The sequence below is a fragment of the Schistocerca americana genome, chromosome 10, assembly GCF_021461395.2.
Source record: "Schistocerca americana isolate TAMUIC-IGC-003095 chromosome 10, iqSchAmer2.1, whole genome shotgun sequence".
In the NCBI taxonomy this organism is placed as follows: domain Eukaryota; kingdom Metazoa; phylum Arthropoda; class Insecta; order Orthoptera; family Acrididae; genus Schistocerca; species Schistocerca americana.
In genome coordinates this window covers 161,993,344-162,020,207 of record NC_060128.1, presented here as the reverse complement: position 1 = coordinate 162,020,207, position 26,864 = coordinate 161,993,344, and the positions used below count along the sequence as shown (strand labels likewise).

The window sequence follows — 26,864 nt, the reverse complement described above, 5'->3', positions numbered from 1 at the left end:
TTATGTCTTCAGATTTATAATATTTATATGGGAAAATGCCAAATTTCATGATATTTTGAAGAAATCACTTTTTTTTTTTTTTTTTTTTTTTCTTAAGGCTGCCAATTTCATGTGGTTTTTCACATTTTTGTCTTTAAGAAATTTTCATGTTCAAATCCATAATTTCCTCCCAGACTACACCCCGCTCTCCCCCCCCCCCCCCCCCCCCCCCCCCCACACACACACACACACACAGAGTTTTTCCTTGGACAGTAGATGTCGCAGCTGATACTGTAATTTTTGCCTGCAGCTGCATGTGGCTGAAGGTGTCTCACGTGTAGAGTTGGTACACTATTGCTCTTTCCTTTGTGTTCTTTTCTGTTTCTTCCAGTGTAAATACTTGTTCACAGATACAGATGAATGATAGTGATCACTGGCAAATTGTTTGGGATTGTTCATTAAATTTTGTTTGCTTTCCTGTAAATGAGGCTGTGAACTCGTTACTCATATTCATTTCCGTCCGCTCTAGTATACACCAGATGTTAGAAAATGGAGGTTACATCATATCATCATGTTTTTTCTTTGGTAGGGGATCACAGTCAAATATACTTTTTAAGTATAATGATTGCTGCAATTTGACTATGAGATTTTACATATTTATTTATTTCACCACCAGAGTCTTGTAATCCTCCTTAAAATGTATTTATCAAATGTTATCACATTGTGTCTTGCATTTTGTTGTCAATGTTTTCTTGGTTTCAGTTTTCACCTTACATTCAAAACTGGCTCTACTACCAAAATCACGATAAATAAATAAATAACAAAAACTTGGTCAAGTAACAGTAGCGATTTCATTTAAAAATACATGTGGTTCCCATGGAGGAAACACAGTTCCTGCATTACACCCAACTCAAATCGACAAAACTTGAACAGATTGAGTGCTTTAGGGATCTTTATCAATTTTACTTGTAACTCGGCTGAGTTCAAAATACACTTTTGTATCCTTTCTTCATCTTTAATGGGGAATCTGAACAATTTTAGTTCAGGACTTGTCCACCTGTTCTTCCACAGTTGATGCATTCGGCACTGTGACTTGATTCGCTAGCAATGATTCTGTCACAAGCAGCTGTACTTCAGATGCCAACCTGTAGAAAGTGACTTGGTGCTGCTCGAGTTTGGTTGAGGTTGCCAAGAGTGTCTAGCAGTTGATGCCACAAGTAAGGGTAGGACACTATCACTGCCTCATGTCCATTCTGTGACGAGGGTCACTCGCTGTAGTAAGCGAACAGTCAGTCTGTTTCTTCTGTGATCTGAGGTTATATTCTGGTCAAATTACTGCCCCCTGTTTCCTCTGGCGGACCTCTGATGTGCTCATCATCTTGTACTGTTATGTCGAATAGAAGTGGAAGGGGTTCACTGTTGAGAAACTTAACTTACTCAGTTAGTTAGCCAGATTCGCTCATAACCACTACCGTACACCATTCGGAAGATTCTAATAGCATTTGACAATTCGTCATTGCAAGATATGTGCTGCTTTGCTAAAATGGAGTCTCAGGCATCAGATTTATGTAAACTGCACTGCAGAAACATTTGCATCCCAAGGTTAATGGTAGTCCCGTATACTGGTGACTTACAAACATGCAGTACTTGATGGATGCTGTATTTGCAAGTGGTATCCCTAGCTGACATGTGTACATGAGTGAATGGGGATTTCACTTCTTTTAGCTATTCTTTATAGTTGTTACTTGTGCATTTAGATTCGGGGAATGAAAAGTTCTGCTAGCCACCTGGAAAGTAGCAATGTGCATTGTAAACCAGTATGACAGATAATAATGCACTATAAATAGGGCTTGGTATTTATCATGATGATGATCTTCTTCTTCTTCTTCTTCTTCTTCTTCTTCACCACTTTGTCGAGTAGGCTGCACAGCCTGTTCCGGAAACCATCTTGTTCTTGGATGCCAAACACTTAGCTGTCCTCCGGGTTCATAGTTTATGGTGATTCTAGCAGTCAGTCTTAACTTACACAATTTGTCTTTACATTTTTAATTTTGGTTTCCAAATTGAAAATCTGTAGCTCTTGTCTTATTTCGGTGTTTCGTATTTTGTCCATCAATGTGCAGCCTTTGAAAGTCTTGAGATATTTCATCCCAGTTGACATAATTTTCCTTCTGTGTTTTTTTTTGAGAGTACCCACACATAATCTTCATACGATACTATTGGTACCAACATTGTTTTATAAAGTGTGAGTTTAGTTTCCTTTTTGATTTTGTATTTCAGACTTCTATGAATTGTTAAGCATACATATTTAAATTTGCAAAGCTTTGTTTGTATGTTGCAATCTATTGTTGGGATATTTCCCATCCTAGATAATTAAAGGTGTATACCTGCTCCAGTATTTTGCCACTTATCACAATTTTGGATCTTATGTTTTTTCCCTAGAAATGCCATTACTTTTGATACACGTGGAGAGTCCATGTTGTTCTGCTATACTTCTTAAGGTGTATAGTCTCCTTTGTAAATTATGTTCTCCATGTTGCACAGTAACAACATGTCTGCACATAAAATACTACTTGATCTATACTGCAGGTAGAGCATTATACTGGAAAATTTGTTTTCATATTATAGTGATCTCCTGACCTCGTCCACATAGGTACTAAAAAATGTTGGGGAGAGGTGGCAACCTTGTGTCACTCCTAGGTTTTTACTGGTGTCGTTAGTTGCTTCCCTGTGTCTGTAAACTCTGTAGTGTTTTGATATAGGCTTCTGATTGCTTTTAATAGATCATCTGGTCGCTGTTAAGGCTGTGAAATGCCTTTTGAAAACTAGGCAATGCGAATTTCCAGGTTGAATTCCCTTCAGTTATAGTCATTTTTTTACTAAGAAATTTCATCTGCTGTAGAGTAGCACTGTCTAAATCCCATCTTTTTGTTGTTGACAGTAGTCTCTGCTATGTCTTAATCCTACTATTGATTGTTCTGGAGCCCACATATTGCCAAGGCTGTTTAGACTACACTGCAGAAGTTTTTCTAGGCAGCATTCACATGCCCTCCACACATTTCCAAGCTATCCACATGTTATTCCATAATATAAATAATTCAAAAGCCAAGATCACTTAAATACTGTTTACTGGATAACTGGTTTCAACACACTAAAGGTGCCATCATCTGATGTGTGAAGATATAACATGACAGGTTTGAGCGAGGGCTTACACGAGTTACACTATATACATTACTTTTAGTACAGTACCACATCTAGTGGCCGGTTGTGAACCACTAGAATCACAGCAGGTAAACCGGTGCAGAATAGGGCAGTGTGATGCCAACCGTTGTTAGTCGAGTAGCGGTCATGTACCAAATAGTTTTATCTTGTGACTTCAGTTTTACATATCTGATGGAAAAGAATGACCATGAGAGCAGTTGTTTTTTATTTTTTGTGACAATGATTTTATATCAGCTGGTCTGCCCTATGTATCGTTATATCCAAATGGTTTATAAATGTTAAGCTACACTCAGGTATGTGGTACTTTACTAATGGTAATGCATATAGTGTAACTCATGTAAGCTCTCCCTCAAACCTGTCTTGTTATATCTTCACAGATCCGATGATGGCACATTTAGTGTGTTGAAACAGGTAGTGCTTAAGCGATCTTTGCTTTTGAATTATTTCTACAACTGAGTGATTGCCCCACTACGCACTGTGTGTTCACTGCAAAATTATTTCATAATTTTGGAGGAGGAGGTTGGATGGATGGATGGACGGATGAACAAATGAGTGAACTGAATGTTTCCACTGAAAGCTGTCTGCAACAAAATCTAACAGCATGATGTCAATTGCTGCATCTGGGAACACTAAATATTGCAAAATAATGTTTGAGGTAACATGATTTTCTTAATATTTAGTCAAACTTTACGAAATGGTTGTCCTTCTTTATGAGATGATCATTATTTCTGTTCTCATGCTATGGAGGATGATCTGCTATTCTCATGCTATGGAGGCTTTTACTTAATTTCAGGATTGTTAATGAACGATTTTTGGAATGATAAAATGAATACAATGAAGTTTGGATACTCCATCAATATAATATTGTATAATGCTATATGCATTAACTTGTTCTGAACTGCACAAAATATTTAACATAACATTTGTCCTGACACACCTCGTGCCAGTCATGTAACTATCCGTTGAATCAATAAAAAATGAATAACAGTTATGCAGAATTCTTCGTTAAACTTCACGCAGCTGTCTCGTACACAAAAGTACTGTGCTTTTTCCTGCCACTTTTTGCAATCACAGTTGGATGCTGTTCAGGCCGACATCGTGGCACGAAATCCCTCATCTGCTCCGATTCCCAAAGTGCTCTACACGCTCTTGAACAGATGTACCCAGCAGATCGGATGGTGCAAGAGGTGCAGGACGCACTCCTGCTCTTGCAACAGCAGGGTAAGGATGTGATTTTCTGCTGGGTTCCAGAGCACATAGGGATTCCTGGAAATGAACTTGCAGATGCGGCTGCCAAGGAGGCTTGCTCCATCCCACCTCCTGCCCGCTGTTCCGTCCCCCTGCAGGCCATTAAGTCTTTCGTGACTCGGAAGGTCATGCGTTGGTGGGAGGCTCAGTGGCTGGACGTGAGGGATAATAAGTTGAGAGTGGTGAAGGATTCTGTCCGACCGTGGCTCACCTCCTTCCGACAACGACGCGCTGAGGAAGTAGCCCTTACACGGCTTAGAATAGGACATTGTCCTTTGACACATGGTTTTCTGTTACGTCGTGAGGAGCCACCAACGTGACAGACATGTGGGACACAGTTGTCGATACGGCATATTTTAACTGAGTGTGTTTTATATGCGGGTTTGAGGGAAGATTCAGTTTCCCACCAGACCTGCCCTCTCTTTTAACTAATAATGAGACAAGTGTCGCTAGAGTTTTACGTTTTTGTGTGATGTCTGGCCTTCTTCCCAAAATATTGGGATTGCAGTCTTAATGTGCTGTCCAGTGGTTTGGTCACCCATTATTTGTAAGTGGTCACTCAGCCACCGTTACTTATTTTTCCCTGTTTGTACTGCTATTTTATTTTTAGTTTTATCTCCCTGTTTTGGTGTGCTGTGTCCACTCTTGCAATTTGAACAATACCAATTCTCTCACAATTCGGCTCTGAATTGAACTTCTGGGAACGGGCGCTGATAACCTCGCTGTTGTGCGCCCTAAAACACTAATCATCATCATCATCATTGGATGCTGTTCAGTTTGTTCTACTGTTTGGCATGTTAATGGATTATTCTATCAATTCATGGTAGAACTACTCGATACTTATAAATGATAAATATGGTTGTTCTGCAGTAATTTATTTTGGTAACCGCCTTTTGGCTTACAAGCCCATCATCAAATGGTAACTGTTATACATGTACAGTGCTTTTCTATCACATCTTTAAAATATATATATATATAAAAAAACAAAGATGAGGTGACTTACCGAACGAAAGCGCTGGCAGGTCGATAGACACACAAACATACACACAAAATTCAAGCTTTCGCAACAAACTGTTGCCTCATCAGGAAAGAGGGAAGGAGAGGGGAAGATGAAAGGAAGTGGGTTTTAAGGGAGAGGGTAAGTCATTCCAATCCCGGGAGCGGAAAGACTTACCTTAGGGGGAAAAAAGGACAGGTATACACTCTCACACACGCACATATCCATCCACACATACAGACACAAGCTTGTCTATATATATATATATATATATATATATATATATATATATATATATATATATATATATATATATATATATATATAATAAAAAAAACAAAGATGATGTGACCTACCACACGAAAGCGCTGGCAGGTCGATAGAAACACAAACAGACACATACATACACACAAAATTCAAGCCCTCTCAACAAACTGCCGCCCCATCAGGAAAAAGGGAAGGAGAGGGAAAGACGAAAGGAAGTGGGCTTCAAGGGAGAGGGCAAGGAGCCACCCCAATCCCGGGAGCGGAAAGACCCACCCTAGGGGGGAAAAAAGGACGGGCACACACTCGCGCGCGCGGACACACACACACACACACACACACACACAAACACACACACATATCCATCCACACATATACAGACACAAGCAGACATATTTAAAGACAAAGAGTTTGGGCAGAGAAGTCAGTCGAGGCGGAAGTGCAGAGGCAAAGATGATGTTGAATGACAGGTGAGGTATGAGTGGCGGCAACTTGAAATTAGCGGAGATTGAGGCCTGGTGGGTAACGGGAAGAGAGGATATATTGAAGAGCAAGTTCCCATCTCCGGAGTTCGGATAGGTTGGTGTTGGTGGAAAGTATTCAGATAACCCGGACGGTGTAACACTGTGCCAAGATGTGCTGGCCGTGCACCAAGGCATGTTTAGCCACAGGGTGATCCTCATTACCAACAAACACTGTCTGCCTGTGTCCATTCATGCGAATGGACAGTTTGTTGCTGGTCATTCCCACATAGAATGCGTCACAGTGTAGGCAGGTCAGTTGGTAAATCACGTGGGTGCTTTCACATGTGGCTCTGCCTTTGATCGTGTACACCTTCCGGGTTACAGGACTGGAGTAGGTGGTGGTGGGAGGGTGCATGGGACAGTTTTTACACTGGGGGCGGTTACAAGGATAGGAGCCAGAGGGTAGGGAAGGTGGTTTGGGGATTTCATAGGGATGAACTAACAGGTTACGAAGGTTAGGTGGACGGCGGAAAGACACTCTTGGTGGAGTGGGGAGGATTTCATGAAGTATGGATCTCATTTCAGGGCAGGATTTGAGGAAGTCGTATCCCTGCTGGAGAGCCACATTCAGAGTCTGGTCCAGTCCCGGAAAGTATCCTGTCACAAGTGGGGGGGCACTTTTGTGGTTCTTCTGTGGGGAGGATTCTGGGTTTGAGGGGATGAGGAAGTGGCTCTGGTTATTTGCTTCTGTACCAGGTCGGGAGGGTAGTTGCGGGATGCGAAAGCTGTTGTCAGGTTGTTGGTGTAATGGTTCAGGGATTCCGGACTGGAGCAGATTCGTTTGCCACGAAGACCTAGGCTGTAGGGAAGGGACCGTTTGATGTGGAATGGGTGGCAGCTGTCATAATGGAGGTACTGTTGCTTGTTGGTGGGTTTTATGTGGACGGACGTGTGAAGCTGGCCATTGGACAGGTGGAGGTCAACGTCTAGGAAAGTGGCATGGGATTTGGAGTAGGACCAGGCGAATCTGATGGAACCAAAGGAGTTGAGGTTGGAGAGGAAATTCTGGAGTTCTTCTTCACTGTGAGTCCAGATCATGAAGATGTCATCAATAAATCTGTACCAAACTTTGGTTTGGCAGGCCTGGGTAACCAAGAAGGCTTCCTCTAAGCGACCCATGAATAGGTTGGCGTACGAGGGGGCCATCCTGGTACCCATGGCTGTTCCCTTTAATTGTTGGTATGTCTGGCCTTCAAAAGTGAAGAAGTTGTGGGTCAGGATGAAGCTGGCTAATGTGATGAGGAAAGAGGTTTTAGGTAGGGTGGCAGGTGATCGGCATGAAAGGAAATGCTCCATCGCAGCGAGGCCCTGTACGTGCGGAATATTTGTGTATAAGGAAGTGGCATCAATGGTTACCCCCGGAAACCATCCTTGTAACCTCTCCTTCCCTCTTTCCTGATGAGGCAACAGTTTGTTGCGAAAGCTTGAATTTCATGTGTATGTTTGTGTTTGTTTGTGTGTCTATCGACCTGCCAGCGCTTTTGTTCGGTAAGTCACCTCATCTTTGTTTTTATATACAATAACCATTTTATTTTGTGGTTTTGTGCTGTGACAATACTGGTAGTTACAGGGTCCTTACTAATTTTGTTTTATATTTATCAGCTAATAATTCATTATTCATTAAAACAGATCTTGTTGACACAATTTCTCATTTTTCAGGTAAAGACATGGAGTATGATGCCTGGGCATCAGTTTACGAAGAGGTTCCCCCATTCCTGACTCAGCAGGAACGTCAGGAGTGGATCAAGCAGTTGAAGTCAGTTGCTCTCAGCTCAGATGCTTTCTTCCCCTTCCGGGACAATGTCGACCGCGCCTACCAGGTGAGTGGCTGGAAGAAGAAAAACTATGTTTGATATCAGAAGGCGTAAATGTCCATTGTTATGTCCAATAACGTGATTAGAGTTATTTTAAGATGATGTGCTTGGCTGTTAAGTTTTGGAAAAATCTTAGGGTGTTTTTCTTTTACACACGTTGGTTAATACAGTGCTAGTAAAATAAAAAGACATCAACTTGAAATTGTCCCTTCCCAATTATACATAAATGCTGTTAGTTTAATTATTAAGATGACTAAAATCATCTTTTGGTGTAATTGCATTCATTTAGCTGATATGGTGCTTATTTTAGTGCAACTGATCTCCAGGCATTTGAGAGACGCTTAAAAAAAAAAATACTTTTTTAGTACTCGCCTACCGCCGGTTCATTGTTGAAATGATGGCTCATTGAAATGGTGGTTTTCTGTCTAGGTGGAATGTCCCAGTTTAATTTTATGAATGAATAGTTGTTGAAATGTTTGCTTCCAGATATTTATGTCCTTGATCGTACATTGTCCAATAATTTTCATATTATTGCATATTATTGTCTAGGCAAAACAAATATTAGGGTGATGAATAAATACGCATGTAATGTCATATGACCAAGAGCATAAGAGCAGTTTGTAGATTTAAAGATGGAAAAATAATGTACTAAACAGCATAGAATGAGTAACCAATTGGAAGAAGTGTGTACTACTGACTTCGTAGAACAACTGCTTGTGACTTGCCCTCTAGCACTGCTACTTTGCATGTTTTTCAGCACAAACTCACAATGTAAGACAATCATATAAAAATGAATTACAAACTGTTTATAAAGATATAAACATAAACTGCAATTTGTAATGTATACAACAAAAATAGAAACCTATGTGTCATTATGTAGTACAAATTATATTAGCTTTCAAACTTTATGCTTTGATCTACTTTTAATTAGATCTGACATGAAATTATCAGGATGACTATTTTTCTGGCATTTTTCACATTTTAGAATTTAACACACGCAATACTCTCCTGAAAAAGTGTTGCGTATACACCTATTAAAGTGTCATCAGATTCTCCAATAGAGAAAGTGGTATCGAAAGATTCATTTCATGCAGTGAGCACAAATCTCGATATGTTTCATACTTCAGGCAAAACAGTGACCTTTAGGGATTAATGTACAGGTGAGCCACCAGACGTCAGTTATTGTTTACCTTACTGCTAGTTTCACTCTACAAATGAGAGCATCTTCAGGTATTTGACAAAGGAAAACTTAATTGAGAAAGCTAATAAGTTTAGAGTCGGATCTGGTGCAAATACATACATCAGGGAGGTGAAATATATACTTTTGGAAATATTAGTTCCTTCTTTGGGGAAGACAGAAGTGTAGGATGGGTAAGGTTAAGAAAGAAAAGTAACTCACACTGTGACCAGGATGAGAGTGAGCCATCTGTGTTCTGCTGATGTAAATTTTGATACCAAATGCAGATAAAGTTCAACAATTAGTGGAAGAATTTGATAGAGTATATTTCAAAGAAAGCGTTGTCATGAGACTAATGTCATGTACAATCAACACATTTGAAGAAAATTAGCACATAGCAGCAGTGAAGTGAAAGAACCAGTAGATGGATTTTTGTATTCAGGGCAGATGAGGATGACTTGATGTATGGAAAGAGAGATAAGCTTGGAATGGAAGTGACTGTAGTGCTTTTGATAAAATGAATAGTGTTTTCAGAATTACGTTTGTGGTCTGCCTGAAAATGAAAACTTGCAATTGGTGTATATTGAAATTTGTCTTTCAGCAGTGACATGTGCTGTGCTCCATCACACTATAATGTGACCATGTTCTTTCACACATAATTTAGGGGTGAGGTAAACAACTCACTAAATAGTAGAAGTGCTGCATCGTCAACAGGCACTGCCCCCCCCCCCCCCCCCCCCCCACACACACACACACACACACACACACACCATTGCTACATGGTCAGTAGCAACATTCCCTTTCATAATATTGTTACATTCCATCCTGGATTTTCCACTGTTAGATCTAATTTCTCATATCTTATCTTCGTGGCCCTTACGCGCGATATTTGTTGACAGTAGAATCTTTCGGCAGTCAGCTTCAAGTGCTGGTTTTCTAAATTTTCTCAGTAGTATTTCTCGAAAAGAATGTCCTCTTCCCTCCAGGGACTTTCATTTGAGTTCCCGAAGCATGTCCGTAACAAGTTTTGTTCAAACCTGCTGGTAACAAATCTAGCAGCCCGCTATTTAGTGCCGTCTTTCAATCCGATCTGGTATGGATCCCAAACACTCGTGCAGTACTCAAGAATAGGTCACACCAGCGTCTTATATGCGGTTTCCTTTACAGATGAACCACTCTTTCCTAAAATTCTCCCAATAAACCGAAGTTGAACATTTGCCTTCTCTTCCCCAGTTTCCAGATGCTGGTTTCACCTCATATCACATTGCAGTGCTACACCCAGATATTTAAAGACTTGACTGTATCAAGCAGGACACTGGTAATACTGTATCAGAACATTACAGGTTTGTTCTTCCTACTCATCTCCATTAACTTACATTTTTCCATATTTAGTTCCAGCTGGCATTCATCACAACAACTGGAAATTTTGTATAAGTAGTGTTGTATCTTCTTACAGTCACTAAACTTCGACACATAATTGTACACTACGGCATCATCAGCAAACGACCATAGACTGCTGCAGACCCTGTCTGCCAAATTGTTTATGTATATAGAGAACAGCAGTCAAGTAACACTTCCCTGGGGCACTCCTGACGATACCTTTGTCTCTGATGGACACACACTGTTGAGGACAACATACTGGGTTCTATTATTTAAAAAGTCTTTGACTGTGAACTTATTCCATATGCTCGTAGCTTCATTAACAGCTTGCAATGGGGGCACTGTGTCAAATGCTGTTCAGAAATATGGAATCTGCCTGTTGCCCTTCATCCATAGTTTTCAGTATGTCGTGTGAAAAGGACAAGCTGAGTTTCGCATGAGTGATGCTTTCTAAAACCGTGCTGATTCATGGACATAAGTTTCTTAGCCTCAAGAAAGTTTATTATAGTCAGACTGAGAATGTGTTCAAGGATTCTGCAGCAAACAGAAGTTAGGGATATTGGTCTATAATTTTGCGGGTCCATTCTTTTACCTTTCTTATGTGTTGAAGTCACCTGCTCTTTTTTCCAGTCACTTGGTACTTTGTGTTGAGTGAGAGGTACACTATAAATGCAAGCTAGGTAAGGGGCCAATGCTGTAGAGTATTCTGTTTAAAATTACACTGGAATTCCATCCGGACCAAGTGATTTATTTCTTTTCAAATCTTTCAGTGGCATTTTGATGACATACTGCTTTGACGCCATGTCAGATTCGATGTTTTCATGTCTTTTCTACTAGAGTAAAATTACTTACCACTCATTCTTACTTGAAAAACAAAACTGTTTACTATAAATCACAAATAAACTATCAGAAGTCATCACTGCCCAAAAAAATAAAGATTCGAAGTGAAAGAATTGTCATATGCTGAGCTAACGTATTATTGTTTTCAAATGCTTCTAGCTATACCCTGACACTACAGGGGGTACCGAGATGGGGCAGGTGGGCTGTTTCGGGTTATCTGAGGTGCTAGAGGAGCAGCTTGGAATTTCATAGAACCTGAAGAGAGAAATGGGACATTATGTGAAATTATTGATGGGATGTTAAAATAAATATAGGTTGAAAATTTCCTCATGAAGATTGATGGCTTAATGTAAATGTTGGCTAATGACTGAGATGTTGCATAAAATATCTTGAATAGAATGGCCTCCTCCATAACAGGTCAGCACAGATTTAGAAAACAACGATGATGCAGAATCTGACTCGGATCGAGAAAATCAGGTGAATACAGTATTTCTTATTTCCAAAAAGCATTAGACTCTCTACCAAGCCAGTTTCATTAATAAAAGTGTGATTTCATGGGTATCAAACAAAATTTGTGACTGGGTTGAGGATATCTTGGTTGGCAGGACACAGCAAGTTATCTCAGATGGAGAGTCATCAACAGAATGAGAAGTACCTTCAGCCAATGCCCCAGGGAAGCGCTGTTCATATTGTACATCAGTGACCCTGCAGATGGTATTAATAGCAACCGCAGGTTTTTTTGCAAATGACACAGTTATCTATAATGAACTATTTGTCTGCACGAGTATCTGGACGATCTTGATAAGATTTTGAAGTGGTGCAAAGGTTAGCATCTTGCTGTAAAAGGACAGAAATGTAAAACTGTACACTTAACGAAACAGAAAAATGCAGTATCTGAAGACTATAATCCCCTGAATCACTGTCAGAATCGGACGGTCGTACAAATACCTGGGTGTAACAGTTTGTCGAGATTTGAAATGAAATGATACTGTAGGCTCAGTTGTAGGGAAACAAGGTCACAGACTGCAGTTCAGTGGTAGAATACTGGGGAATTCCAGTCAGTAAACAAAGGAGACTGTATACAAAATCTCTCGTACGATTAATCCTAGAATATTACTCAAGTGTGTGGGACACACACTAAATAGGACTAACAGAGGCTATTACATGCACACAGAGAAGGGCAGCATGACTGGCCATAAGCTCACCCGACAAAAAATTGGTCACCCTTAGAGAAATAGTTTCGAGCAACAGTTAATAGAATATATTTCCTCCCTTGGACTTAATAACGACTTGACTCAATAAGGAAGTGAGTGCACAAGGATGTGCAGGTATGCCATGTATAGGTTAATCCACTTGCTGAGATTTGATCCCGCAGTCGCACCAAACTGTGAGGATGTTGATGTCTGAGTTTTACCCACTGTTTCGATGTGTCCCACAGATTTTCTAAGAGGTTCGAGTTGTGTGATTTTGCAGGCCAGTCAAGGCGTAATATGATGGGGGAATGTTCAGAAAACCAGTCACATATTCTCCCAGCCCAATGAACTTTGTTTTTGTGATCTATAGGTGCCTGTGTGAGCAATGGCCTCCTGTGTGACGACGGACTCAAAATGTTCGTCCTGTGCAGTTCCTCTCACTGTGTTGTCTCGTTAATCTTTGGGGGTGGTCCTTTCTTCATGCCTGCAGCAATTCCTGTCAGGTTTGGAAGCAGTTTTAATTCACGAGCCCTTAAACGTGTTTCCTGTCTCTCTGTCAGGTTTCTGACCACAATTCAGTGTCGTGCATTGTGGCTGTGTGTGTTACACCGCTTCTTGTACACACATTAGACAGTCCACTGCGAAGCACCAACAAATGCAGCGACATTACACACAGTGTGGTCATGGTCACGACCAAATGTGGTTGCCCTGCTTTGCCACTTAGTCGTGTCCTTACATTTACTCGTGTTTGCTGCTGCCTTATGCTCACTTAGGGGCAGCATGTGCATGTTGAGCATGTAACTCGATTACTGTGCCATCTGTAAAGGCATAACGACTCATTTGTGCATGCCCACTGAGATGACTAGTTCGTTTGTCTGGTGAGCTTACGTTTGTTTGGCTCACAGGAGAGACTCGCAGGAATTTTTAAAAGCTTGAATTGGTGTTCTCTTGAAGACAGATGCATACTGCGAGCCCGAGAGCCTACTTACAAAACTTTGATAATTCTTATTCATCTACAGGATTACTTGGCAGTTCACAGGTGAGTGCCTAGCATAGGGTTTATCGACCCACCTTTGTGCTTCTTCTGTACCGTTTCACTCTTGAACAGCACATGAGAAAAATTGACACTTAAATCTTTCCATGTGAGCTCTGATTTCTCTTATTTTACTACAATGATCATTTATCCCTATATGGATGGGCACTAGCAAAATATTTTCACACTGTATGGAGAAAGTTAGTGATTAAAATTTTGCAGTGAAAAATTCCTTTGTTTCAATGATTGTATCATATCCATGTTATAAATACAAAATCAAATGGGGGTAATGCAGGAGTCGGTTTAATAATGAATAAATAATAGGAGTGCGGGTAAGCTACTACAAACAGCATAGTGAACGCCTTATTGTGGCCAAGATAGACACAAAGCCCACGCCTACTACAGTAGTACAAGTTTATATGCCAACTAGCTCTGCAGATGACGAAGAAATTGAAGAAAAGTATGATGAAATAAAAGAAATTATTCAGATAGTGAAGGGAGATGAAAATTTAATAGTCATGGGTGACTGGAATTCGTCAGTAGGAAAAGGGAGAGAAGGAAACGTAGTAGGTGAATATGGATTGGGGGTAAGAAATGAAAGAGGAAGCCGCCTGGTAGAATTTTGCACGGAGCACAACGTAATCATAGCTAACACTTGGTTCAAGAATCATTAAAGAAGGTTGTATACATGGAAGAACCCTGGAAATACTAGAAGGTATCAGATAGATTATATAATGGTAAGACAGAGATTTAGGAACCAGGTTTTAAATTGTAAGACATTTCCAGGGGCAGATGTGGACTCTGACCACAACCTATTGGTTATGAACTGTAGATTAAAACTGAAGAAACTGCAAAAAGGTGGGGATTTAAGGAGATGGGAACCAGATAAACTGACTAAACCAGACGTTGTACAGAGTTTCAGGGAGAGTATAAGGGAACAATTGACAGGAATGGGGGAAAGAAATACAGTAGAAGAAGAATGGGTAGCTTTGAGGGATGAAGTACTGAAGGCAGCAGAGGATTAAGTAGGTAAAAGGACCAGGGCTAGTAGAAATCCTTGGGTAACAGAAGAAATATTGAATTTAATTGATGAAAGGAGAAAATATAAAAATGCAGTAAATGAAGCAGGCAAAAAGGAATACAAACGTCTCAAAAATGAGATCGACAGGAAGTGCAAAATGGCTAAGCAGGGTTGGCTAGAGGACAAATGTAAGGATGTACAGGCTTATCTCACTAGGGGTAAGATAGATACTGTCTTCAGGAAAATTGAAGAGACATTTGAAGAAAAGAGAACGACTTGTATGAATATCAAGAGCTCAGATGGAAACCCAGTTCTAAGCAAAGAAGGGAAAGCAGAAAGGTGGAAGGAGTATATAGAGGGTCTATACAAGGGCCATGTACTTGAGGACAATATTATGGAAATGGAAGAGGAGGTAGATGAAGATGAAATGGGAGATGCGATAGTGCATGAAGAGTTTGACAGAGCACTGAAAGACCTGAGTCAAAACAAGGCACATTCCGTTAGAACTACTGACGGCCTCAGGAGAGCCAAGTCCTGACAAAATTCTACCATCTGGTGAGCAAGATGTATGAGACAGGCGAAATACCGCCAGACTTCAAGAATAATATAATAATTCCAATCCCAAAGAAAGCAGGTGTTGACAGATGTGAAAATTACCGAACAATCAGTTTAATAAGTCACAGGTGCAAAATACTAACGCGAATTCTTTACAGGCGAATGGAAAAACTGGTAGAAGGCGACCTAGGGGAAGGTTAGTTTGGATTCCGTAGAAATATTGGAACACGTGAGGCAATACTGACCCTACGACTTATCTTAGAAGCTAGATTAAGGAAAGGCAAACCTACGTTTCTAGCATTTGTAGACTTAGAGTAAGCTTTTGACACTGTTGACTGGAATACTCTCTTTCAAATTCTGAAGGTGGCAGGACTAAAATATAGGGAGCGAAAGGCTATTTACAATTTGTACAGAAACCAGATGACAGTTATAAGAGTCATGGGGGACAAAAGGGAAGCAGTGGTTGGGAAGGAAGTGAAACAGGGTTGTAGCCTCTCCCCGATGTTATTCAGTCTGTATATTGAGCAAGCAGTGAAGGAAACAAAAGAAAAATTTGGAGTAGGTATTAAAATCCATGGAGAAGAAATAAAAACTTTGAGGTTTGCCGATGACATTGTAATTCTGTCAGAGACAGCAATGACTTGGAAGAGCAATTGAACGGAATGGATAGTGTCTTGAAAGGCGGATATAAGATGAACATCAACAAAAGCAGTAAGAGGATAATGGAATGTAGTTGAATTAAATCGGGTGATTAGGAAATGAGACACTTAAAGTAGTAAATGAGTTTTGTTGTTTGGGGAGCAAAATAACTGATGATGGTCGAAGTGGAGAGGATATAAAATGTAGATTGGCAATGGCAAGGAAAGCATTTCTGTAGAAGAGAAATTCATTAACATCGAGTATAGATTTAAGTGTCAGGAAGTAGTTTCTGAAAGTATTTGTCTGGAGCGTAGCCATGTATGGGAGTGAAACATGGATGATAACTAGTTTGGAGAAGAAGAGAATAGAAGGTTTCGAAATGTGGTGCTACAGAAGAATGCTGTAGATCAGATGGGTAGATCACATAACTAATGAGCAGGTATTAAATAAAATTGGGGAGAAAAGGAGTTTGTGGCACAACTTGACTCGAAGAAGGGATCGATTGGTAGGACATGTTCTGAGGCATCAAGGGATCACCAATTTAGTATTGGAGGGCAGCGTGGAGGGTAAAAATCATAGAGGGAGACCAAGAGATGAATTACTAAGCAGATTCAGAAGGATGTAGGCTGCAGTAAGTACTGGGAGATGAAGAAGCTTCACAGGATAGAGTAGCATGGAGAGCTGCATCAAACCAGTCTCACGACTGAAAACCACAACAACAACATTGGCTGTTTGTCAGTAAATCATTTCCCTAAGGGTAACTCATGATGTTTGAACACAGTATATCTTCCAAAATCCTACTGCAAATTGATGTTAGTTAAATGGATCTGTAATTCAGCAGTTTGCACTACTTCCTTTCTTGGGTGTTGATGTGATTCATACAACTTTCCAGTGCCGATCTTTCACTAAGCAAGAATTTCTTTATGATTGCGAAGCATGGAGCTATTGTATCAGCATGCTGTGCAATGAACCTGACTGGTATACACTCTGGACTGGAGGGCTTACCTTTATTATGTGTTTTAAGTTGCTTCACAACACCACAGATACATACTTGTAAGTTACTCATGTTTGCCGTTGTTCTTGATTCAAATTCTGGATTATTTACTTAGTCTTCTTTTGTGATGGAATTTTGGGAAACTGTGTTTAGTAATTCTGTTGTAGCGGCACTGTCATCAATAACGTCACCATTGTTATCGCACAACTAAGGTATTGATTTCGTCTTTCCGCTGGTGTGCTTTACATACAACCAGAATGCCTTTGGGTTTTCTGCCATGTTTCAAGATATTGTTGTGGAAACTGTTAAAAGCATCCTTCATTGAAGTTTGTGCTAATTTTTGAGCTTCTGTAAAACTATATGTTCTTTTAAATTTGGCATGCTTTTTTCATTGCTTCTACAACAGTGTTCTGTTTCGTGCACCATGGGGATTCAATACCATCTCTTATTAATTCATTTGGTATACATCTCTCAGTTGCCTTTGATACTATTTCTTTGAATTTAAACCACATCTGGTCTGTGCTTATGTAGTCGGAATGGAAGGAATGGAGACTCTCTCTTAGGAATGTGTCAAGCAAATTTTTATCTGATTCTTTAAGTAGATGCATTTTGCATTTATTTTTGGTGGGATTAGATGTTACAGTATTTAGTCGGCCTACAACAACCTTGTGGTCACTGATCCGTGTATCTGTCATGATGCTCCCTATTTGACGAGGATTACTTGTTGCTAAGAGGTCAAGTGTGTTTTCACAACCATCTACATTTCAAATGGGTTCCTAAACTAATTGTCCAAAATAATTTTCTGAGAAAGCATTCAGTACCATTTCCATCGACATTTTATACTTACCGCTGAATTCAAGCATGTATTTTCACCAACATATTGAGGGTACTTTGAAGTTGCCAGCAACTATAATTACATGAATGGGGTACCCATTTGAAATAAGGCTCAGGTTTTTTTCTGAACTGTTCAGCAACTGTGTCATGTGAGTTGGGGGATTGGTAAAAGGAACCAATTATCAAGTTGCTCAGGTTGCCAAGTGTAACCTCTATCCATAACAACTCACAGGAACTGCTTGCTTCAATTTCACTCTTAAGGTAAAATACTGACAGCAATAAAAACTCCACCACCAACTGTATTTAATGTATCCTTTCTAAACACATTTAAATCCTTTGTAAAAGTTTTGGCTGTATTTATTTCCAGCTTTAGCCACTTTGCATACCTGTGATTGAGATTAAGTGCTTCCTGTTAGCACTTGGAGCTTTGGTTCTTTCCTGACACAGCTGTGACAGTTTAAATTACAACATTGATCGCTGCTGCACCTACCCTCTTCTTGTGCTCGCCCTGCACTCTTTGAAACTGAAGCCCTTTCAGCACTTTCTGTAGAACTTCTAACCTAAACATGTATAAGTGAAGGCTCTGGAGGGATTCTTCAATCCCAATGTATCGCTCCTGTAGGGGCTGTAGAGGTGTAATTAGACTAATTAGAGGATGTGTGGAAGTATTTAATCAGTCACTCTACCTGCGCTGCATACCAGATTGTAACAGGAAGAAACCCCCGTGTCTGATACTGTGATAAGTGTCCTGTGCCATGAACTTTAGTGGCTTGCAATGTATGTGGATCAAATATACTACCTAAATAGATCTGACCATTTTTAAAATTCATGCAGAATCATTGTTACTTAGCACAGGTTAAAATAAAACTTTTTATGTTGGTTTAAATTAATTTTATTTCTGTTTCAGAGTGGAGTGGAATACATTGTCAGCCCAGCAGGATCTGCAAATGATGCTGAAGTCATCAAAGCATGTGATGAGCGCAAAATCACTCTTGTACACACCAACTTGCGTTTGTTCCACCACTAAACTGCTGTTATCTGAACTTTATAATCAAACTGAGTATCAGCATGCAAACAGTAGACACATGCAAAAGTTAGTCTCGCACGCTTGATAGTTGTAATATGATCCACTGTCACAACTATCTTTTCCCCGTGAATTGTCATCTCATTGTTTTTAAATGTGGTCACTAAAGCAGTTTGTTCCTTCTGCTTGTTAGTTTTTACCACATGAAACGTGCACTTCTGCAGAAATCTTCTAGCACAGGCTACGAGCTTAGATCCTTCACTGTAATGTCATAAAAACCAGACTCCCTTGCACAAACAGTTAGGTCCAACACACAACTTGACTGTGTGTCAACAGCGTTCCGTCCATTGCTACACATCGACGATAACAGGCCTTATGGATCCTATAGAGGAACATTGTAGGTGCCCATCTGCCTTGGAACTATCCATACACTTATATTAAGCATGATGGCCCACAATGCTATTAGTTTCGACACCTTACCACATGCAAACTTGAGGTGTTCTGTACCAGTAAGGATGCAATATTTAGAATTATTGCATCCACATTGTTAACAGAGCACCTGAAGTTTGAATACGATAGGTATTCAACACTACTAGCATAGTAGCCCATTGGGCCTAATACTGGTGTATTGGTAGTTCTAATGTCTGCAGAAGGCAGATGGGTACCTACAGTGAAGGACGTAAGTTCGTAGCTTGTGCTAAAGGCTTTTCATGTGGTAAAAACTAACAAGCAAAAGGAACAAGCCACTTTAGTTGTTGCACTTACAACAGAAATAGTGAAATGACAATTCAGGGCAAAAAGGCATAGAACACTTACTGAAATTTTGACTATCATCAATAATGTGTTTGCAACCATAAGTGGATAGGGAATAATTCTGTTGTGATCAACAACATACACCTGGAAAAATTAATTTTCAAGTTAGTACAGAAAATACACATTTGAGTAGTATGTTACATTTACACTATCAAAAACTGAAACACTTAATTGCAAGATAGTTACGCTGAAACTGAAAGAACTGGCGAAATGAAAAAAAAGAGATATGTCCTCTCTTAAACAACATAATTTATTATTCCTGAGTTCCAGTAGTTATCTACACTGCTTACATATTACCAAAGCAGACAGTGACATTTTTATCAATGATTTTAAAATCTAAAACCAGATGCTGCTAGCAGACCGAAAAGGTGCTGGAACTTGCAAGGAACAAAGCGTCACTGAGCTGCCACTATAGCAAATACACTGCCAAACCTTTTACCTGTTCTGATGTTGGAATTTATACCACACCGCTTCTGTTTAGTGTAGTGCTTAGCATCTGTTTAGTCTTCAACAGTTGCTAATATGTCATACGAAAACATTCCATGACATCCAAGAACAAAAATGGTGTATGTAGACCTTAGTACATATTAGATCTGAGTTAATGTATACAAAGAATTGAAGGTACATTCCTAGCTGAACCATGCCTGCAGAAATAGAATCTCTTGTTCTAAAACTGTTTGCGATGCAGCATGTGCAATTTGCTCATTTTTGTAAGACTGTTAATGTTCTCATTTCTGCTATGTTTGTTGTGGTCAGTATATGGCTTTGTAGATACTGAGGAGTTTGATTAGAAGTTTCCTGTATTCTGTGCCATTTTTATACTCGTATGAAATTTTTATAATTATGAGGATATTTTTCAAAAACATAATGCAGCTTTTTTACTGTATGGATATTTTTGTACTAAAGCATTTACTCATTGTTAAAGTCTGTAATGTTTTGATGTTAACTATTGTCTGGAAAAGCATCCTGAAAATTAATATTGTAATGTTAGTTTTTTTATTGAAAATATATAGTTTGATATGAATGGCAATAGTTGTGCTTGGTTTAATTCATATGAATTATCTATTGAGATAGCTATAGTATAATTAGGTACTTAAAAAAGTCTACCCACAAAGAGGCAGCAGGAAAACACACATAAAGGGTATCACAGTTTGCAAGCATTCAAAGTCAGTTGCTTCTGGCAGAAGCGTTGAAGGGGAATGAAGAATGGTGAAGGAAAAGGATTGGTGAGGTTTAGGAAAAGGGGTAGTGTTCGGAAAGATCACCCACAACCCAGGGTCAGGTGAGACTTACCAGATAGGGTGAGATGGAAAGAGTGAATGTTGGGGAAAGCACTGGATGAGATTTGAAACCTGCGAGCTTGAAGATGGAAGATAGGGTAATACAGAAGACAGTGATTACTGCTGGAATATCATGAATGAGTTAATAAGAGCAAAAAGCTAAGTGCATTGTGTGTGATATAGGTTGGAAAGGGAATTGAAGAAAGAAATTGTTACTGTGAAGAAATGCTGAGACATACAAAATTGACATAAATTGAGACCAGATAGGTGGTGAGAACCGAGGACATGTTGTAGTGTCAGTTCTGAGAAACTGGTGTCCGGGAGAAGGGTCCAGATTGCATGTGTGGTGAAACAGACACCAAGATCTTGACTGTCATGTTGTAGAGCATGCTCTGCAATAGGGTGTTATGTGTGGCCAGTACACACTTTCTGTCTGTGCTCATTCATCCTAACTGATAACTTGGTGGTAGTCGTTTTGATGGAAAAGATCGAACATTGTTCACACTACAGCTGTGTTGTTTTACAAGTGGCTCTCCCTTTGACAGTATATGTTTTGCCAGTTACAGGGCTGGTATAGTTTGTGATGATAGGATGCATGGGACAAGTCTTGCAGTGGGGACGGTTACAGTGGTAGGAGCCATAGGGTAGGGAGATGGGTGCAGGAGCAGCGTGGGGTCTGACAAGGATTTAAGAATTTTTAACGTTGTGCAGCCCTGTCAGCAACTGTGATAATTGAGCATGTAACACACAAGCCTCAGTTGCAAATAGAAACCAAACCTTACCCAGGTTTCAGCCAAAATAATTTGGCCTTCTTCAAAGCCAGTGACTCTAAACTACTGCATGCCAAAGTTTGACTATGTCAAGTATAAAACTGTAGCACCGTAGTAACTAGTCATAATGTATTTGCAGCTGAGGCTGGTGTGTTAAATGTTCTGACAAGGATATTGCGGAGATTTGGAGGGTGACAAAAAGCTATTCTAGGTGTGGTAGTCGAAATCCCATGACAGAATGGATGTCGTTTAAGAGCATGATTTTAGGAAGTTGTAGCCTTGTCAAGGTAGCTTATTAATACATTCAAGACCTGGATAAAACTGAGTGACAAGACATGTACTCCTGAGTTGTTTTTTGGAGGGATCAGCAGTACCAGTATCAGCTGTGATGGTCTGGAATGTCTGCTTTTGAACTAGGCTGATGGGGTAATTATGTCCAGTGAATGCTGAAGTGAGAATGGTGCTGTACTGCTTAAAGAGTCTATCTGAACAAAAACATTTGCCTCAAGTGTCGAGGCCATATGGTACGGAATGTTTGACATGGAAAGGATGGCAACTATCAAAATGTAAGTACTGTTTTTCGTTAGTTACTTTTATGTGAACAGAAGTGTGTAGCTGATCTTTGTTGATGGTGAGATCAACATCAAGGATAGTGGCATAATGCGAAATTTAATTGGGAGAATCTGTTTAGATATTTCAGGAATTTTAACAGGTCAGCCTCACAAGGAGTCCATATGGCAAGCATGTCATCAACATACTAAACCAAATCGAGGCTGACGGCTTAGGGATCCCAGGAAAGCCCTGTCCAAAACAACCTGTAAAAACTTTGGCATAGGAAGGAACCATCGTGGTTCCCATGGCTCTACCTCTGATCTGTTTATATGTTTGGCCCTCAAAGATATAGTAGTTGTTGGTAAGTATAATGTTAGTTAAAGGTGAGCAAGAGGGATATTGTAGGTTTGTAATGGGGGGGCACTGACTGAGGAAGTGTTCAGCAGCAGGGAGACCATGTATGTGGGGGATGTCAGTGTAGAGGGAGCTGGCATCAATGGTGACAAGCAGGGGGTGTGGTGGGAGTGGGATGTTCAGATTTCAGACGATTTAGGAAATGGTTGGTGTCTGTGATAGAGGAGGGCAGTCTTTGTACTGTGGGTTGCAGGTGTTGATCAACTAAGGCAGATATACGTTCGGTGGGTGCTTTGAAGCCAGCAACTATGGGACAGCCAGGGTGACTAGGTTTGTGTATTGTAGAAAGGAGGTAAAAGGTGGGGGTGCATGGTTTGGGTGGAATAAGAACTTCTATGGATTGAGGTGTTAGTTCTTGTGAGGGGCCTGAGATTTTGAGGAGGAGCTGCGGGCTAGTTTGGATCACAAGGGTGGTATCTGGATGGCAGATGTTGTATGTAGAGGATGCTGATAACAAGAGTTCCCAAGCACATTTTATTTTTCTTCCTCTTTCATTGTGTTTGTTTGTGTGCATGGGGGGGGGGGGGGGATTGGTGCACTCACACACGCAATTGTGTACAGGCCGTTAACATAATGACTTTCAACCGCTATGGCAGTATCTTTCCAAGTTCATTCAGTGTTTAAAGGTATCAACGTGAAATAAAATGTTGCTAAAGTTGTGAAAGGATCATTTCGTGATGTTTATAAAAATTCACAGTCCAGAGTACACTTACAATAGTCACTGTTCTAAATTTAGATCTCTGTGACATTATCTTATCAACAAGATAACATACTAATGTTCAGTGCAGACTGACTTATTGAGGCAATATTTGAAAAAGAAAGTAGCTCATATTAGCCACTATCTAAAACTTTCAGCTGAACTAACAACAAACATACAGTACACCCTTTGGAAACTATTTATAACAGCTAAAGGAAATCCAAAGGTGATTGTTATTGGCCAGTTGTGGACTAGCCAATAACATTTGACACAATAGTCACTTTTGTGGTACATTTCTACCATTTTCATGCGTTCCACCTCGACTCCACTCCTGAGCATTTTGTCAGTGGTGCACGGTACAAGGATGATTTATTGTTAGTGCCTGTGTATAAGCTCGAGTACTATCTTGTCATTTTGTGAGAATTAAAATTAAGAGTGTACATTTCAAGTTCTCCCTTTCATTTAAGATTCTAACTAAAGTACTTAGCTGGATGTGAATAACACTCTACCATACTAAGTTAGTGCAGCAGATAGGGTCTATTTATATCGACTCGTGTATAAATATGTGAATCGGATACTGCATCAAGACTTCTTCCTGCACCAGTTCCAAGGTTTCCGTCGTACATAACGTATGCTCCACATATTATAGCTTAATTGATAATGGATGCTTAGTATACTGATAACAGCAATCACATTCATGATTTTTAAAATTTTTGATCCCATCACTAAATGTGAACAGTAAACCTCTCTCCATGGTGCACAACATATTCCTTGTAAGTTTGTCAAAATTAAAAATCAGCTTAAAAAAAAATAAAATTATGAGACAGAATGTTGTGCCAGTACGTACATTCAAATTCGACGTACTTGCCATAAGAAATATTTAGAAGTAGGAGGAGGACAAAAAAACAGTACCTATGTAATTTTGCTACCTGAAGCCATTCAGTGTCGGTGTTCTCTAACTTTTTTTTCTAAATCTGCCACTGAAGCTGGCTGAGCAGCTCAATGATATTATTGCACTGATTAAATCAACCTGTGGCGAAGTAGTTGGTGAATATGGATTGGGGCTAAGAAATGAAAGAGGAAGCTGCCTGGTAGAATTTTGCACAGAGCATAACTTAATCATAGCTAACACTTGGTTCAAGAATCATGAAAGATGGTTGTATACATGGAAGAACCCTGGAGATACTAAAAGGTTTCAGATTGATTATATAATGGTAAGACAGAGATTTAGGAACCAGATTTTAAATTGTAAGGCATTTTCAGGGGCAGATGTGGACTCTGACCACAATCTATTGGTTATGAACTGTAGATTAAAACTGAAGAACTTGCAAAAAGGTGGGAATTTAAGGAGATGGGACCTGGATAAACTGAAAGAACCAGAGGTTGTACAGAGTTTCAGGGAGAGTATAAGGGAACAATTGACAGGAATGGGGAAAAGAAATACAGTAGAAGAAGAATGGGTAGCTTTGAGGAATGAAATAGTGAAGGCAGCACAGGATCAAGTAGGTAAAAAGATGAGGGCTTGTAGAAATCCTTGGGTAACAGAAGATATACTGAATTTAATTGATGAAAGGAGAAAATACAAAAATGCAGCAAGTGAAGCAGGCAAAAAGGAATACAAACGTCTCAAAAATGAGATCGACAGGAAGTGCAAAATGGCTAAGCAGGGAGGGCTAGAGGACAAACGTAAGGATGTAGAGGCTTATCTCATGAGGGGTGAGATAGATACTGCCTACAGGAAAATTAAAGAGACCTTTGGAGAAAAGAGAACCACTTGCATGAATATAAAAAGCTCACATGGAAACCCAGTTCTAAGCAAAGAAGGGAAAGCAGAAAGATGGAAGGAGTATATAGAGGGTATATACAGGGGCGATGTTCTTGAGGACGATATTATGGAAATGGAAGAGGAGGTAGATGAAATTGAAGATATGATACTGCGTGAAGAGTTTGACAGAGCACTGAAAGACCTAACTCGAAACAACGCCCCGGGAGTAGACAACATTCCATTAGAACTACTGACGGCCTTGGGAGAGCCAGTCCTGACAAAACTCTACCATCTGGTGAGCAAGATGTATGAGACAGGCGAAATCCCCACAGACTTCAAGAAAAATATAATAATTCCAATCCCAAAGAAAGCAGGTGTTGACAGATGTGAAAATTACCGAACTATCAGTTTAATAAGTCACAGCTGCGAAATACTAATGCGAATTCTTTACAGACGAATGGAAAAACTGGTAGAACCGACCTCAGGGAAGATCAGTTTGGATTCCGTAGAAATGTTGGAACACGTGAGACAATGCTGACCTTACAACTTATCTTAGAAGAAAGATTAAGGAAAGGCAAACCTACGTTTCTAGCATTTGTAGACTTAGAGAAAGCTTTTGACAATGTTGATTGGAATACTCTCTTTCAAATTCTGAGGTTGGCAGGGGTAAAATACAGGGAACAAAAGGCTATTTACAGTTTGTACAGAAACCAGATGGCAGTTATAAGAGTCGAGGGACATGAAAGGGAAGCAGTGGTTGGGAAGGGAGTGAGACAGGGTTGTAGACTATCCCCGATATTATTCAATCTGTATATTGAGCAAGCAGTAAAGGAAACAAAAGAAAAATTTGGAGTAGGTATTAAAATCCATGGAGAAGAAATTAAAACTTTCTGTCAGAGACAGCAAAGGACTTGGAAGAGCAGTTGAATGGAATGGACAGTGTTTTGAAAGGAGGATATAAGAGGAACATCAACAAAAGCAAAACAATGATAATGGAATGCAGTCAAATTAAGTCGGGCGATGCTGAGGGAATTAGATTAGGAAATGAGCAAAGGAGTTTTGCTATTTGTGGAGCAAAATAACTGATAATGGTCGAAGTAGAGAGGATATAAAATGTGGATGGGCAATGGCAAGGAAAGCGTTTCTGAAGAAGAGAAATTTGTTAACATTGATTGTAGATTTAAGTGTCAGGAAGTCGTTTCTGAAAGTATTTGTATGGAGTGTAGCCATGTATGGAAGTGAAACATGGACGATAACTAGTTTGGAGAAGAAGAGAGTAGAAGGTTTCGAAATGTGGTGCTACAGAAGAATGCTGAAGATTAGATTGGTAGATCACATAACTAATGAGGAGGTATTGAATAGAACTGGGGAGAAGAGGAGTTTGTGGCACAACTTGACTAGAAGAAGGGGTCGGTTGGTAGGACATGTTCTGAGGCGTGGAGGGTAAAAATCGTAGAGGGGAGACCAAGAGATGAATACACTAAGCAGATTCAGAAGGACGTAGGCTGCAGTAGGTACTGGGAGATGAAGAGGCTTGCACAGGATAGAGTAGCATGGAGAGCTGCATCAAACCAGTCTCAGGACTGAAGACAACAACAACAACAATTTGTTCACATAGTCTGTTGATCCTTTTGTGCATATGAGAGCCTGATATGTAATGATTCAAGTGATATGTAAATGTAAATAACATATAACACGTAATGGGTGAAAGTACAGTTAATTTATAAAAACATTTGCAGGATGAATAAAAACATAGAACTGGGACCAAAACCGGAGCAGAATGTTAAGACATTCAAGGATTAGCACATCTTACAAAACAATAACAAGCAAACGGC

At 39.9% G+C, this 26,864-nt stretch overlaps 1 protein-coding gene across 5 annotated transcripts in view; it reads left to right on the top strand.

Annotated features, from left to right (window-relative positions):
- The window catches only part of LOC124552398 (bifunctional purine biosynthesis protein ATIC), a 93,843-nt gene extending 73,262 nt beyond the window's left edge, over window positions 1-20,581 (top strand). For all 5 annotated transcript variants that reach the window (XM_047126661.1, XM_047126662.1, XM_047126659.1 and 2 more), the window contains exons 10-11: window positions 7,894-8,054; window positions 18,622-20,581. In XM_047126661.1, coding sequence (XP_046982617.1) covers window positions 7,894-8,054; window positions 18,622-18,741 — 281 coding nt within the window. In that variant the 3' untranslated portion in view covers window positions 18,742-20,581. The remainder of the gene's footprint in view (window positions 1-7,893; window positions 8,055-18,621) is intronic.
- Window positions 20,582-26,864: the final 6,283 nt, after the last annotated feature.